At 44.2% G+C, this 17,529-nt stretch overlaps 1 protein-coding gene across 1 annotated transcript in view; it reads left to right on the forward strand.

Annotated features, from left to right (window-relative positions):
* Positions 1-17,529, forward strand: part of CD36 (CD36 molecule (CD36 blood group)) — a 538,852-nt gene that overhangs the window by 425,512 nt on the left and 95,811 nt on the right. Inside the window, exon 10 of the mRNA XM_078674174.1 lies at positions 9,747-9,820. Within this exon, the coding sequence (XP_078530300.1) occupies positions 9,747-9,820 (74 nt within the window). The remainder of the gene's footprint in view (positions 1-9,746; positions 9,821-17,529) is intronic.

Raw genomic sequence — 17,529 nt, forward strand, 5'->3', positions numbered from 1 at the left:
CTTATTTATCATGGCTAATAATGTGAATCCAGTAGCTCGGATCAAAATCAATCGGTAACTGTTGCATAGCTGTTATGTTCTATGTTTTAATGTTCTCACTTCTACTATGGAATGTTGAGTCAAATATTCCTTGGTGAGCATTCCAGATCTCTGCAGCTGCTGTGGGGGATCTGGAGCAGTCACCTGGGATTGAGGCATGCTGTCTGTTTGTGTTCAATGGATCAAACTTTCAGCTAAACTCCCCTGTCCTTCAGCTGTGTTTGATGGACAAAACAATAGCATTCAACTTAAGCTGGGTACGAGACAGATATATCCCTTTTAATATTCAGTCCAGCCATGGAACCACTCATTCAGAGTATCACTAATAATCAAGCTATACATTGCACTGATTTCAAAGGCAAAACTTTCAAACATATGCGCTCTGCTGATGACGTTAGATGTTTCCTGACTAACCCAGCTGAGTCCATTCCAGCCCTTAAGGTAGAGATGGCACCCTTCTCTGAAGAGTCTGGCTTTCGCCTCAACTTTACCAAGTCCATGAAGAAGGAAGTGGTGGGTTTGACTCAGTGGAACACTTACATCATTTGGATATATGGTTACCTGCGCGATGCAAAGCCCTACATAACTGTAATCTACCCCCTTTGTTGGACACTCTTTTTAAAGACTTGCATTGTTGGGGCAGGCTTGACTTGTCCTAGATTATTCGAATAAATAGCATCAAGTTTAACTTCCTTCCAAGTTTACTGTATATGGCACAAACATTCCCTCTGGCCATTCTGAAGCCAACCCTATAAGTAATACACACTTGTCTTTTGACCTTCATATGGGAGGGCAGATTTCCTAGAATTGCAAATCTCAACCTTTTTAAGGGCAAGGTAAAAGAAGGTCTTTTCTCACCTGATGCTTCCAGCTGTATAACCAAACAAGCACTTTCTCCTATCCCATTACAACATTTGCTTTGGCTACCTCCACATCATAGACCACATAGAGATGCACTCTGGTATACCTTACAGAACTATCTGACTACTGGAAGGGCCTAGTCGGTATGGATAGGGTCATATGCTTCATGTCCTCCCTTACCATGTTGACATACAATCCTCATTTTTCATTGGGCCACATGACCCTCTCTTCTTAAATCCAGAAGTGTTGGACCCATGCAGAATATGAGATTTCTTTTATATCGAAAACCTAAAAACCAGAGAGGGCTGTGTCGCCCCTTACCAAACACAAAAAAGAGATAAATTCAAAGTAACGCATGCCTTATACTGAGGACTAAAGAAATCAAGGTGGGCCTGAGTTAACCTTGGTGGAGTCTGTAATCAATCAGCCTTCAAGTAAAAGGGCACTTTCCACGTATATTAAGATTTAGATATAGACCCAAACACAGTACGGCACAGTTGTATGATAACTGGGATGAGGAACTTATAAGTGATATAGATGAGGATGAGTGGGAGTTATTTGGCGAAGAGCTGAGATGGCTTTCAAAACTAGAAAAGTGCCTTCAAGTACTCACAAGATGGTACCTGACTACGGATAGATTTAAGGCCATGTTTGTGACCACCGATAAGTGCTCCAGGGATTATCAGTCATGGAGCACAATTGCTCACATTTGGTGGTCTTGCCCACATGCCCAGTCCTATTGGCCTTATTTGTTAAATATTATTAAAGATATTCCAGGAATTGCTCTCCCACGCAATCCAGCTGTGATCCTGTGAGGCCACCAGGGGGAGACTATGGGACGGTTTATAATGTAATTTCACATAGTGTTACATTAACCCTAGCTCATTGTTGGAAGCAGAAAGCCTCACCTCCACTGAGCTTATGATGGACGATGTTCTGGTACATTCACACAATGGAGAAATTGACTGCATTATTGTCAGTAAAAATACAGTTTAAAAAGACTTGGATGCCATTCAAAGCGTAACTTCGGACTCCTAATGAAGTAAAGGCATTTGTGGCCCACAATCTCCCCAACCCCCATATTCAGGGTGGCTACAATGCACCATTGTTGGAAGGTTTCCATTGTATTGATATGTGTTTTAAAACTTTAACCCCTTCAGTGCTGCGCGAATTTCGCTGCAGTGCTGAAGGGTTTAAAACCGTATTGGCTCATGACGGAAATGTTCCGTCATCAGCACCGGAGCACCGACGCTGATGACGGAACCGTTCCGTCATGAGCATGCAAGGGGTTAAAATAAAGTGTGGAAAAAAGGAAAGTAGCTTTTCGGGGTAGTTATTGTAGATAAATGTCAACATAAAATGTTTGTATGTACCAATTTAAAATATTAGTCACCCTACCTTATGGTCTACAAGGCCTACTTAGGGGTGACTTATATCATATTTAAAAGTTGGGTTCTTTCATGTCAAAAGGTGTTATTTTGACAGGTTCACCTGCAGGTTTAAAAACTGCATGAGTCGGAGGAGGTGCTTCGCGCGCATCCAAGATGGCCGCGTGAGCTAAGGGCTCCCGAGACCCTCGTACCCTCCCGCATATATCCTGTCAGTTATCCTATTTGCTGCTGATGTCTCTGAGTGCATGAACCACGGGAGAAGTGAAAGCTGAAAACCGCGTCCCGATCGGACCCCGGGGGCCAGGGTTGTGGTGTGGAGAAGTCTGCGGCCCTCGTCTCCTGGATGCCCGGTGCTTGGGTTGGCAGAGTCCCCGGGGTGTAATTGAACAACATCGGCACAAGTTGGCGGAGGAGGCCGGTCCAGTCTCACTTTCACTTTCGGTTTTGGCACTTGGACTGGTCTTGGCATCGGAAGACGCCTCATTGTGGCGGCGGCTCATACCCGTGTTGGTGCTTAATAGTATTGGACAAATATACGATGTGTCTGACTTTAGCCTAGGGGGCTCGCCATCCTTCTTCGGGCTAATTCGTGTACGTGCCCCGAGGGCCGTCTTGTACTTTCCGGATCCTCTCTATTGCCTGCTAACCCGGAGACTGGTTCCCCCTTCTCCCAACTTGAGATTGTCCAGAAATGGCGAGCAATCCGGAGGGGGACAAGCAGAAGTTGAAAACCACCAGAAGGGGTGGATGCACCCAGTCCAATGTCATGGATAGATATACCCAAGTTAAAGGATCGCCCAGTGGCCCGGGCAGGTCCCAGGATGAGGCGAAGGATTCCTCTGCTTCGGCAACCGAACCAACGTTGCAGGATGTTATGGGCGCAATTGAAGGTATCAGGTCAACCCTCGGGAAGCAGATGGAGGCCCTGGCACATAAATTGGACACGGTGGCAATTGATGTGCATTTGATTCGCACAGACCTTACAAAGACAAACTAGAAGGTCAAATCGTTAGATATTAAAACGTCGAGTCTAACGTATGACGTCGTTGAGTTGCAGACTGAGGTCCGAAATCTGAGGGCCGTGAATGACACTGCTGTCCGTCGCCTGGAGGATTTTGAAGGGAGGGCCCGAAGGAATAACGTCCATATAATCGGAGTTCCGGAAAAGGCGGAGGATCAAGCGGCTGACCTTTTTGTTAAAGACTTTATCATTAACCAACTACAGCCCAAGGGACTTAGTAAGTTCTTTACCGTGGAGCGAGCCCATAGGGTCCCTGGTGGAAGATCGAAAGTGGGCGCCCCGCCAAGGCCTATTATAGCGCGGATCTTTAACTTTCGAGACAGGGACGCTATTCTTCACGCCTCTCGAGCGGGTGGGCCAGTGCAGTTCGAGAACTCATCTATCAGCTTTTATCCGGACTTCACTCAAGCGGTTCAAAGACAAAGACTCAGTTTCATGGGGGTGAATAGGCGGCTTCGGGACATGGGTCTCAAATATGCCATGCTTTTTCCGGCCGATTTGAGGATCGAACGTGATGAACGGACCTATTTCTTCGACAAGCCTGAAGTGGTGGCCGATTGGTTGGACACGTTGCCGGCCCGGCAAGATCTGGAGGGACAATCTGGTGGGGCTGAGGGTGAACATATGGAACAGGAATAAGTCTCACTCATCTGACTCCTGGGGTCACTAGGGTATTTCCTATTGTTGTGGTTCTAATCGCTATGTGAAGTTTCGCGCAGCTGGAATAGGGGGGTTACTGAGCTACCGGAGGGTCTCTCTCCTCCTCAGCTTAACTTTTTGTAGTTTAGTTTAGATGTGAGGGCGACAGGCACACTGCAAGTTGGGGTGGCTCTATAGTCAGAAGCAGGGGTGCAGGGTGGGGGGCATTGTAATGGGTTGTTTGGGAGGGGGTGGTGGGGGGTGTTGGTTTTTTGTTTCCTTTCTCACAAGGCGCTATATTGCAAGTCATTTTTATCGATGTGCTGGACTCGGAGGGGGGATGGGTCTTCTTTCTGTTTCATGATGGGGTAGAGGGTTGAGGTTGATGAGCTGGAATGTTAATGGGTTGGGGGACAAGATTAAGCACAGGGTGGTGTTGCAACTCCTGAAACGGCACTCCCCAGACGTGGTTTTACTACAAGAAACCCACTTGGTTGGTAATACATGTTACGCCATGAATAGAAAGGGATATCGTTTGGTTGCTCATGCTGGGTTTTCATCCGGATCCCGTGGGGTTGGAATCCTCCTTAAGAACTCTCTTCCGTTCGAAGTGGAGTCAATGATCCTTGATGAGAGAGGGCGCTATGTGGCTATATCGGGACGGTGGGAGGGCTGCATACTTTCCCTGGTGTCTGTTTATGTTCCTCCTGGCCTACAATCTACTACCTTTGCCAACCTGGGGTGGGTTCTACTCGATCTCCCTGGGGGGTTTATGATTCTGGGTGGTGACTTTAATTCAGTGGTATCTGGTGTGTTGGATAGGTATCCACCTAGAGATCTAAAGGGAGCTAAGGGCTGGCTGCCTGATTTCATTGATACGATGGGCCTGGTAGACTGCTGGAGATTGCTTCATACTACTCAACAGCGTATACGTTTCTTTCCGGCGTCCATGGTAGTCTCTCCAGGATAGACTATGTACTAGTGCCGGCTGCACAGGCTCCTATGTTGCGGAGGTCAGGCATTTGGCTCGGGGTATTTCCGATCACTCCTCGCTTTGGTTTTGGTTTGAATTGGCGCCGGGCTCTGAGGGGAAGATAGCTCCTATTAACCCTTGGTATCTTCGTAATCCCAAGACTCGTCGTGCACTAGTTAAGGCATTGGAATATTATTTCTCCGAAAATTAGGGTTCGGTTTCTTCCTCGATATCGCTGTGGGAGGCTTTCAAGACTGTAATTAGAGGTCAAGCTCTCTCTTTAATTGCCGGTGTTAAAAAACAGAAGAAGGAGGATGTGGTGAGGATAGAGACGGAAATAGCTGATTTGGAATTGGAATTGGAGCAAGAAGTTACCTGCTCTAGACTACATGTCCTGCGCTTGAAACAGCTGGACTATAGAACGTTGGTAACGGATGGTGCGAGGGCCCTTAGTCAGGAACAACAGGGGTGACTCTATGATGTTGGGGACAAGGCGAGCAAATTTATTGCATGGTTGGACAGAAAAGACGGAGCCAGTCGTGTGGTACCGGAAATCGAGGTAGAAGGTGGGGTCCTGGTCACTGACCCTCGGGAGATAGTGGCATGCTTCGCTGATCATTTTAGATCTGTGTACTCTAACGTGTCAGATAGACCGGAGGAGGACTCATGTTTGTTGTTACGAGATATTGCGCTCCTGTGCCTGTCTGTGGCGGACCGAGACCTTCTGGATGGTAAGATCACTGCAGATGAGGTGGCATCGGCAATGCGTTCCCTGAATTCCCGGTAAGGCGATGGGTCCCAATGGTCTCCCGATTGAGCTCTATAAGCTTCGCCTGGATAGGATTGCTCCGTATTTGAGAGGCATGTTCTTGGAGTCCCGGGATCGTGGTCTCCTCCCTCGTGAACAGAGATTGGCATTCATAGTAGTAATTCATAAGGAAGGAAAACCTAGGAATAGGTGTGCTTCGTATCGGCCGATCTCAGTTGTTGGCTAATAGACTGATAAAGGTTATTGGCGATCTGGTTCACCCAGATCAATCGGGCTTTATCGCGCACAGGAATATGGAGTTGAACCTTAGGCGTTTGCACGGAGCACTTGCGAGGGCCTCGACACTGCGTGAACAGGCAATTTTGGCGTCATTAGATGCCACGATGGCGTTTGATACTGTTGAATGGCTGTATTTGTGGGCGGTGCTAGCTAAATTCGGTCTCGGTTCAGATTCTCTATGCAGATGCTCTCGCCCAGATTGTAGTTAATGGTCGCATCTCTGAGCCATTTTGTCTCAGGCGGGGTACTCGCCAGGGTTGCCCGCTGTCACCTCTTTTATTTGCGTTGGCCCTCGAGCCTCTCGCGGCTTGGATCCGCTGGGAGCCCTCGATGAAGGGTATTAACTGCTCTCCGCAGTTTGAGGACCGTATCTCATTATATGCAGACGACATCTTGCTGTATTTGACCTCCCCCAGGAAATCTGTAATGGTACTCTGTGATGTTCTATTTGTATGTTCTCAGTGGCAGGATACCGACCCTACCGCGCAACTGCCCTATCCAAATAGCACCGGATGTGTTCCGGTATCTCGGAATTTATATTTCAATGGATCCTATGGTTCGATACGAGAGAAACCTCCCTCCTTTGACTTGGCTAAGGCGAGATGTTGCGAGCTGGCAGAAACTTCCATTGTCAATGCTTGGACGAGCGGCCCTCTTTAAAATGATGTCACTCCCTCATTTTCTTTATGCCCTTCAAAACACGCTTGATATCGTCCCAGCTAGTTACTTTCGTTCTGTGGAGGAGCTACAGCGTGAACTGTTGTGGGATGGAAGACCGCGTATTGCGCTGGCCAAACTAACGCTCCCGTGGTATGACGGAGGTATCGCTCTCCCTGATATTAAGAGATATTACTGGGCTTCGCAGTTGAGTGCCATTAATCATGGTATGTACGGCCCTGAGTTAAACCCTGGTTTTGCCATGGATAGGTGGTTACTTCCTGGCGGCAATTATTATAGAGCATTGTACTCTGGATCAGTGATGAAAGCTTTGACAGGGCCGACACAAGACGGCTGTGCGGATCTGGCGCAATGCCACTAGTTCATTAGGGTGGAAGGACCGTCTGACTTTGGCTACCCCGCATTTTGGCTCTGACAAGTTAGGTAAACTGTGGAACACTAAGGGGTTTGACAAATGGGACCTTATTGGCATTTCCAAGGTGGGAGACCTATGGGTGAAGCGACAGGTGAAATCGTTCGTGGATTTGCAGAACGAGTTTGAATTGGGAGGGACGGAGTACTTTTGTTATGTTCAGGTTCGGCATGCGCTAACGTCTGTTTTGCCAGAAGGGGAGGTGGTACCGGAATCTACCCCCTTAGAGGATCGTATTTTGGACGGCCATATGCCCGATTGCACTATTTCCCTGGTGTACAAGAAACTGATTAATCAGAGGGCGGACCTTCTATTGCAGTTGCGTGATCAATGGACCCATGACGGCCTTGAGCTTGATGATGACGACTGGCAATCGGCGATCTCCTCACCAAAGGAGGTAGCGATCCCAGCACGATTGAGATTAGTCCAGCTCAAAATATTACATAGGATATACGCCACGGGTACCCGTCTCGTCCGTATGGGCTTTTCTGAGGAGGGTCTGTGTCGACGGGGTTGCGGTCAGTTGGGGACGTTCCTCCATATCATCTGGGAATGTCAGGAGGTGTTAGATTATTGGAGTAGGGTCCATGAAACGATGCAGGAGGTCACAGGCGTGGCTCTCTTACCGGAGCCCAGACGCTGCTTATTAAATGTTTGGGAGCCCACTGATCATAATGTAGCACAGACTCAATGGGTGACTCTAGGGGCCATGATAGCTAAAAGGAACATTGCACAGTTATGGGGGTCCCAGAGACCTCCTACACTTGATGTATGGGTGGAAAACATGGATTGGTGCATGTTCAGAGAGAAAACAGTGTACTTGGCTCGAGGTCGCCCCCGGAAAAGGCATAAGATTTGGGGCCCTTGGAACCGATATAGAGGAGATATATGTGCTCCACCTGTGTCTGCGGTCCCTGATGTTCTGCTGTCCCCCTGACCCCTTATTGTTATTGATAATTTCGTAGGATTTCTGTGCTCCTTTCTCCTCCCCCTTCCCCCGTCAATGTAATGTTTATTGTAATGTTGGATGATATGATGCTCAACCCTCGTAGAGTCACTGAAATCTTATATCCTGTAAATGCCTTGCTTTGTTTTTCTTCAATAAAAAGAAATATAAAAAAAAAAAAACTGCACGAGTCAGGCTACGCCTGTAGGCCTAAAGCTATTGTTCCTTTGTCAGCATAGTGGATGAAACAAAATGTGCTACAGTCCACATGTGACATTAACATTTTCTATGCCATTGATATGTATCTTGCACTATATACCTTGGCCTTTCTGGAAAGTTAAATATACCAATTAGTAGTTAGCCAATATTACCATGTTTTAGGGTTCAGAGCACATACACTGGGGAATGAACAACAGTGATCCAGTGTGCAGAGTTCAAAATCCAGCACCATCCATACAAAAAATGGGAGTGCCCGCTCAAAAAGAGCCACTTTCTCACAGTGTATTTCACCAATGCAAGCAAATCTAACATGGAATGGCCATAATGCTAATTTCAGCATAGTGGATGAAACAAAATGTGCTGCAGTCCCCATGTGACATTAACATTTTCTATGCCATTGATATGAATCTTGCACTATATACTATGGCCTTTCTGGAAAGTTAAATATACCAATTAGTAGTTAGCCAATATTACCATATTTTAGGGTTCAGAGGACATACACTGGGGAATGAACAACAGTGATCCAGTGTGCAGAGTTCAAAATCCAGCACCATCCATACAAAAAATGGGAGTGCCTGCTCAAAAAGAGGCACTTTCTCACAGTGTATTTCACCAATGCAAACAAATTTAACATGGAATGGCCATAATGATAATTTCATCCTCAAGGCTGTCCAGAAAAAGGTTCATCCTTAAGAAGGAAATTGTCATTATGAAATTTTCCTTCCAAGATTTTCATTACTGTTATCATTTTTGCAGTTGGCTCTAACAGGTCTTTTATTCTGGGAAATGGGCCAAGAGCTCATAGACAACAGAACCTTGCTAAGGATGGGGCAAGCACCAAGCGGAACTTTCTCTACGGAATGGGGGGACAAATAGGACTTTGCCCTGGTGGTAGGGGATGGGTTGAGCAACAGGATTGTATGTGGGGCTAAGGAAAGTCAATAACAGCTGCACATTGGCCTACAGGGTACTCTGCTGCTGGGGGTACAGATTCTCCTAGAGTCCAAGCAAAGGAAATCATGTTTTTAACTTTGGGAAGTTCATAAACATCACAAAGGTTGAAAAACGTTCTATGTTTGTTTTGACCTTTCCTTTTCAGCGTTACCCATTCTCGCATAAATATAGTTTTTACCTGCTTAAAAATCAATTCAGGAAAAACTTGCATATTAAAAAATAAAAAGTAATCGATTTTGATACATAAGTAAATTGAATGCAGTTAGTAATTCTTATAAAACATTCATTTGTTTTCCAACACAATTCTGTGGAAGTTTTCAGAAATTATGTGCGTAAATTGTGAGCTTGTCCAAAAAAAATATTTTAGGCATACCATCATTTTGCAATAGTCTAGTGAAAAAAAACGTATTGCAAATTATTGCCTCACCTATCATAAAGGCTGATTTTACATTGACACAAATGATTTTACGTGGATTATTGACTATGTTGTTATTTCAAATGAGTTGAGAATGGTGAATGAGAAACAAGCAGAATTCCATAAATGTTTGACGTTCATGTATTTCAGACGACTGGATTTACATTAAAGTATTCCAAGAGACTCCAGATCAATTTGGTGTTTAAGCCTACAGATAAAATTGAGTAAGTGTTCTTTTTCAATTAGCTTTGTGCCTGTTCCCCTTTAACTTCGTGGGCCTCATATAAAGCCAGTTTTAGTCATCTGCTGGCATCATACCTATTGTATTCAGTATAGATTAGAGTGGGCTTTGGGTTCACCCTTTACTGATTATTCAGCAGCTTCCTTGTCTATCTCAGTTGGCTGCTCCTGATTTGAAGGCTTTCTTCTCTATTCTTGTGTTTGCCCCACCAAAGACGCATTTTGTTCTCACCATGATTTAATAGTACATGGTGTGCCCTAATAGTACTGTCATCAAGACATTGCATTGAAGTGAACATTGACAATTTTTTTTTACCTCTCTCTGTCTATCATTGTTTCCTTCTGCTCATGCCCTTCCTTTCCAGCCATCTTGGGTAAACGCCATTGGCAAAGCCAACATATCTATGCCAGGTGTTACATGCCACACCAATTGGGTTTGTCAGTGCTTGTTTAGTAATAGTCTGCATTGATTCTGGGAGGGTTTTTGCAAATATTTTAAACATGTCTTCATCACAACTTTTAAAATGTTTCTTGCTTTTAAATAAAAAAATTTAACTTTGGCATTTTAAAGAGCAGAATGTTACTATAATTTTGTGTCTCATACGGTCAATAGCATCCTAAAAGGCCTTGTCAACATTGTTCCCAATGTGCAAAAGGATTTTCAATGCATAAATTAGACTTAGCCCTGGATAGGGGTTTAAATTAAGCAATCTTAAGGTGTGAATATATGGCCTGATTCACAAAAGTAAATATACACAAGTATATTTGTACTATACATGGGGATAACAGTTTCTTAGGGCCCTATTATGAGTCTGGCGGTCTGAGGACTGCCAGGCTTGTGGTGGCGTGGCATTGTAGGGTTCAGCCACCGCTGCACCGGCGGTCCAACCCCCGATTGTAAATCATGCCATCCGACTGCCCTGGGACCCCTGGTTATGTGGTGGAACCACCGTTCCTTGGCATAGGAGCGGCAGTCGAAGGCCCTGTTGCAAAGATTCTTCGCATGCACACAACTATGCACAGGAAACCAGGACCTCTGTGTATTGTGATGTACCAAAAATCCACCTCAGTGCCCAGAACCCCTATCCGACTAGCATCAGTGTCTCATTCGTTCTCCGTACTACAGCAAAGCTACCAATGATTAGACAACTCAGAACAAGCGACTTTGTGACCCTCTTTCGTTTATATTCTCATAAATGTCCACAACATGTTTAATCAGAGACACAGTATTGTTTAAAATGTTTATTTCAACTACGCGCTCTAAGATGTAGAATCTTTGCTAACATAAGTAAAATTATGCATAAAATCAGTACAATCAGCATTGTTACAATTCCATAAAATGCAAAGTGAGAAATCATATTGTAATGATAGTGGAACAAGGTCTGTAGTGCCTTGTGTACCACCTTCCCTTGCTAGGAGCTAGGTGTTATAATAATAGAAGATCTCTAGGCTAAAACGGGAAACCCCATACCTCCAAGATCAGTTGAAGTGAATCACATCCCAGATCAGCACAGCTTTGTCGATGAAAGGTTTCTTCCAAGTGCCTGTCTCATGCATGCAATGTAATATTAAAAGCACAGAGTTTTATAAATGAGCAGCTGTGTTCGTGTTGTGTCTAGAGCTTGGACTGATCAACCTGATCAACAGCATACATTGTTATTTTAACCTTGATCACTTTGTGCAGACTTGAGGTCTTGGTGTTAGTCTAGAGATGTGAAAAACAGGCCGTTCTCATGTGAAGGAAATCAAGCAGTTTGTCTTTATAAAAACAGAGACCTGTAGTGTTGTGTGCAAAAAGCAGCAAAATGGTGTTTGAGCAACTAACTAACTTATGCTAACATATCAATGTGTGCAGGCAGAACTGTATCCTCACTACACCCCTTCTTAATTGGGCCAATGTACGAAAAGAAACATAAGAAGAATGCAGAGTTCCAGTCCGTGGGATACAGAAATAAGGTCATTTTTTTTTGTCATAAAGAGGTCATGAGGAAATAAAATGGACAAAAATAAAAGAAAGGCTTTAAAAAGAAAAATGCAAGGTGAAAAAAAAAGTTTCATCACGGGGAGAAGAACAAAAAAACTTGAGTGATGCAAGCATGCTGGATCCATGCAATTTAATCCATCAGCGTGTATGCACAGTATGTTGCAACAGCCTCTCAAAGGAAGCCATTGTTATTGTCAGCAAAGAGTTCCGCCATCCAATTTAGTAACGGAAATGAACATAGATGCTCCTTGATTGCAGGAGCCTCTAGCACGATCAGAGGACAACTTGCATTTACTTCAAGATAACTTCGTTCCAGGAAGTCATGCGCAGCCATATATATATCCCAATATGCCAAAACTCCGTGAGCCGCAGCACAGGTCAGAATCCCAAAACCAGAACAGGCCAACTCATGAGCCACTAAGGGACTCATTAGATTATCAAAATCTGGAGCAGGAGACACTGTATTTGTGAGACAGAGGTCTAACGCCCATTCGAATTGGCAATCCAGGCAATGGAACACGGTCTGAACACAAGTGAAATAAGAAAAGCAAAATGATAATCGATATGCCACTCTCAATGTGGCCAATGGCTGTACTCCATAGTGTCCAAGCATTCGATCAGGAAGCTGGGTCAGCAGGGGTCGACTGTCTCTTGCCACAGACAGTGCAGCCATTTCAGAGCAGGCAAATCAACAGCTGCACACCGGTAGCCAAGGCAAGAATTAGTGGCGATACCGCCAAAGTTGCTGGAAAAAATAGAATGAAAAAATGCCGGTATCACACCAAATGTAGTTTGGAACGAAGTCACAAGGCTGGAGCTAACAATTTTTAAAAAGTGTGCCAGGCCCGTAGTGGTCGAGGCATTAAAGATAGTATGGATCAAAGCGCCAAAAGAAAGTGGAAGATCCGTATTCAAAAGCGGGTGTACTTCTGCACGCGTGTTAGCAACGTGAAGGACAAATATTTCACGAGACGATGTGAGAGCAACCTCTTTTTGTGACAATAGAGCTCTTATTCTGTTTAACTTGTTGAACTCTGCCTTCAGGGTGGGAATGGAAGGCCAAATAGAGATATCAAGCGTCCCATGCGGGGCGGGAAAAGCAAATTTTTACAGCAAACTACTCACTGTGAAACAGTGACAATGTACAGAATTCCTGCCAACATCCCACAGCAAGCTTCATTATTCAAAAGTAAATAACTACCGTTAGCTAATAGTGTGAATGTTGGTACGATAGCTGGCACAGGAATTCCCTTTAAAATGCAAGCTAAATTTGGAGCCTCCACATTACATGTGCTGTGCAATTGAACGTTCTTGCATACGAGTGAATGATCTGGTGTTGAAGTACACTCCTCTCCCTTTAAGTAAATCTCGTTGCCATCCCTCAGACATCTGTATGAGAAGGGCAGAGACCAAACTTCATGGAGAAAAGCAGTACCAAGTGGTTCATATCTACCTAGGGCATAGTGTTTCATACATGAACTAAACATAAACAGAGGAAAAGGCAATGTTATTAAACCATGGATGAGCCACACAGCTGAATTAGATTCGGCTACAGAAAATGGTAATGGTTCCGCTTTTTCAATATGCAATAGAGAATACCATGCATCTGTCATGGACATGAATTGTTGTTTCTCTGTCAAATTAAACGGTAAAAACACTGACGAAATATTCATGTAGTCCCATGGCACTTTCCCAGATTTTAAAGTTTGTAAAGTCCAAGCAAACAGCATTATGGACCGCAATTGATTCTAACCATGGAACAGAACAGAAACATCATCTTGCACAATATCCACAACAGATAAAACACTATTATCCGAGGTGTAAATCCGGGAAGAGAGGGTGTTAATGCTGTTATCAATGACCGCAAGCACTTTTTTCTAAATTAGCTTGGTCTATCGCCCTTAAACGAGAAGCAGCCTCAACCTGTGACAGTTTCCAAGCCTCATTGTAAATAGCATATATATCTTTTAGATCTTCCACTCACAGGACATTTAACAAAATCAGCTAAATCAACATTGTCGCTCAACAAAGATAAATGATGTTCAACAGACGCCAGGGTGGAATGCGTCAGCCAATTTTGACATTGTTTCCCCTTTGAATAGGTGGTAACTGTATGGGAATTTTCGAAACCGGGATCAGTTCTGTCTAGTGTAAGGCCAGGGGCTATACCCAGAAAGCGATGTTGACATGAAACAGAATTTGTTGGCCACAACAGCCAACCCTCAGGATCCAGTGACAAAATGTTAAAAGAGGAGTTTGAAATTAACATTTGTAAGTCATCAAGGGACATATCGGTATGATTGTACCAATTAGGGTCAGCATACAGAGTAGGAATTTTAGGGGTATTCATGTGTTTTAAAGTGGCCAAACCAAGACAAGTTGTTTGTGAGATAGTACTATTTAGAAACAACATGTGGCCCGGAATAAGACATGCACGTGTAAAACTCCTGTGTCCTGCACCTGCCAAGGTCTAGAACCCCAAACAGATTTAAGATCTATGGTATCTTTCCAAAACTCGTAGCCACCCACGGCTAACTGTTCCATAAAGGATTTGGAAAACAGTAATTTTGTGTGAGTAAGCCTCCCTTTCGAATTTGATTTGGAATTTAATTTAAAATAAAAGGAGCTCGGATTAGACCGATCAAAATCAGTGAAATATGTGAATTTTTTAAAAAGGGTATTGGAGCTGCCTTCAACGGGAGTAGGACAATGTTCCCATTCGGTGTAATTAACCACATTTCTAAATGTATGTAGAAAATGATGGCCATAGTGTTGGTATCAGAATAAGTCTGCGTAGTTTGCGGAGTCTAAATATAAATCCTCAGCATCAAAAGCAGCATAATATTTCAAATCAGAAAAAAGAACCTTCAATGGCTTGGACATCCCAATCATCAGAACGTATGTTTTGTTTCACAACTTCCCCCATTGAAACAAGAAGTACATTTGGAACATTAACCACCTCTGTGAGCCCATAAATTTGAAATTTTACAGCATCCCATACAATCCCACCTAGCACAGGCCAGGCTGTGATGTTGACACAAGTCTGGTCTCTTTTCATGATGTGTAATGAGGAGTGTGGGGCCAAAGTTCCATCAATTATTCTGATTTTTGATCCTTCAGCAACATAGAGTGCATTTACCAGACGAAAAAGTACCATCAAAAATCCAATCGACATGAACAAAAAAATGGAAATGAGAACCAACCAGATGTAAGTCAAAGGCTGAACTAAAAAATGTCTTTTAAACCAAGTAACAAAAATAGCAAACCTCAATGGTACACTCGATGTTACAGAGTCAGAGTCAATTGAAAAACGTGACTGGTCAACCGTACTTGTCTGCACACCAGGCAATGACACGTCTGTGGGATAGGTGTACTAAGTATCTTCATATGGTTCGCCAGCTGCCGGATTCAATAATGAACTAGTGATTGTACACATCTCAGTGCCAATGTCAGGATTGTTGACATTAGCCGAAGTCAAAACAGAACTTCTCAGCATCGCTGGACAAGAGATTGCAGAAGTCATACAAAGAAGAATCGGCCACTCATTGTACTTTGACATTGTCAATGGAGATGTATCTTGTAGGTTCTGTAACACAGCAGAATGATTATCTACATCAAAGGGGACGGCTGTTGCTGCCATGTCTAGACCATCTAGGTCCGGGACAAACATTTTTATGCCAAAGACCATTTCGAATGGGGTCTCCCCAAACAGAGATTTTCTAGGGAGATTATGAAGTGCACGTTGTACGCTATACAAATGGGCGAACCAGTTCTTGCCAGTACCTAAAACCCTAGCTGTCAAGGATTGCTTTAAGTCATGATTATTGGCTCCACAACAGAATTGCCCTCAGGCCGGTATGGAGATGAAAATTTGACCTGCACCCCAAAGGCCCCATGGCTTCCTTGTATGCCTTAGAGACGAACGTTGGACCCTGGTCAGAATGGAAGGTGCCATATGCAAAAATTCCCACAAAGACATGCAAATCCCTGATGGCAGTTCGAGCAGCAGCACTCCTTTGTGGCCAAACCCATAAAAAACATGTGCCCGAATTCACTGCAACTAAGATAAACTTATACGCAGTATCAGAACAAAAAAGGACCATAGTGATCTAAATAACCACAACCAAGTAGTCTTTTAGATATGTACAGCTGAGTTTGTGGCGGCCGTGCAGCAGTCAAATGTTTAATCTGCTGACATTTATCACAAGAGAGGACATATTCACGAGTTTTTTTATACAATCTATGCGACCAGTAACGCTGCTAGAGATAGAGACCGTCACTGAAACGCTGGCATGAGCCAAGGCCATGCCTTCGTGAGCGGCTGTTATCAAGGGTAGCCCGCGGTCCGCATTGGGAATCAACCTGTCAGAACGCCATTAATTCTGACATAGGGAACTTTATCCGGACTTAAATGATAAAAGTATTTAGAAGGGAAACCATTAGGGTAATTATCGCCCTTCTCTGTAGCAGCAGTAGCTGCCAAGATGTCATCAGGTATCTTACTGTTGGACCTTGTAACTGCAGCCACTAAGTATGTTGCTACTGCTGTTTCACTGCCTCATCAGCTAGACTGTTGCCAACTGCGTGTACTCCTCCTACGCGCTGGTGACCAAGAGTATGAACTACATGTACTAGAGGCAGACGTTCTTTAAGTTCTGCGACCCCAACCAATAGCATTTGGTCCTTAATTGTGCTACCTTTGGAATCACGATAGTCATTCTGAGTCCAAAAGAACACATTTTCATTGAAGGACTGAACACAGTAGTAAGAGTCACTCACAATTAGGTCAGCAAACTCGAGGGTCACGAGGGTCAGCAAACTCTAGTGCACGCTCTAGAGCACGTAGCCCTGACAACAGGGCTGTACATTCACCTAATGTCTGCCTGTGCATGACATCGGACTTGAATTTGCCTTTCACCATGGTACCAGCCACTATTGTGCAGGTCGCTGAATAAGAGTGCTTAGAACCAATCGCGGGTTGCGCCGAACCGTCAGTGTAAATGATACAATGGTAATCCTGAAGCGGGCGCATGGACAGAGGAGCAGGATGAAAAAACTCATACTGTAAGAACTGATGAGTTTGCAATGAGGGGTCAAAAATAAACCTGACATCCGGAGATGTCAGCGAAGTTGCCCATTGTATCCAACGTGGATGCAAAGGTTTAGAATTCGGTACACTGGCTTTCGTCACTGCTTCAAGTGCAGGATAACAACCAACATGCGTTTACCTTGTGACAGCGCTCTCTCTTTTAGAATCACCATCTGTACAGCTGTCAGGACTTTTTCGACAGAAGAAAAACGCATTTCAGTGGAAGTGTACAAGTGTGACTTGTAAGCGATAGGCACTGTGTCACCTTCATTAAACGTCAAGTAGGTGAAACCCACGGCACCTGGCACAATTTTTATTACCAGGTTAGTGTGGTTATCACATGTCAATAAGTACTTAGTTTCAAGAAGATCAGACTGCAAAGATTGCAGAATAGCTGAATGTTCAGGCAGCCAACATGACGTGGTAAAAGTTGGTTGATTCAAAGCATATAGCGGCTCGATACACTGGGCATATTCGGGAATGTAAGTATGCCAGAAGTTCAAAAATCCCAGCAAGGATTTTAGCTTTTTCAGAGTTGTAGGATATCGCAAACATGTGCATTTCTCTAGGAAGTGAGGTGCAAGACCTCTACCTTCATTGTTGAGCTCATAGCCTAGGAA

The sequence above is a fragment of the Lissotriton helveticus genome, chromosome 1_1, assembly GCF_964261635.1.
Source record: "Lissotriton helveticus chromosome 1_1, aLisHel1.1, whole genome shotgun sequence".
NCBI classification, from domain to species: Eukaryota; Metazoa; Chordata; class Amphibia; order Caudata; family Salamandridae; genus Lissotriton; species Lissotriton helveticus.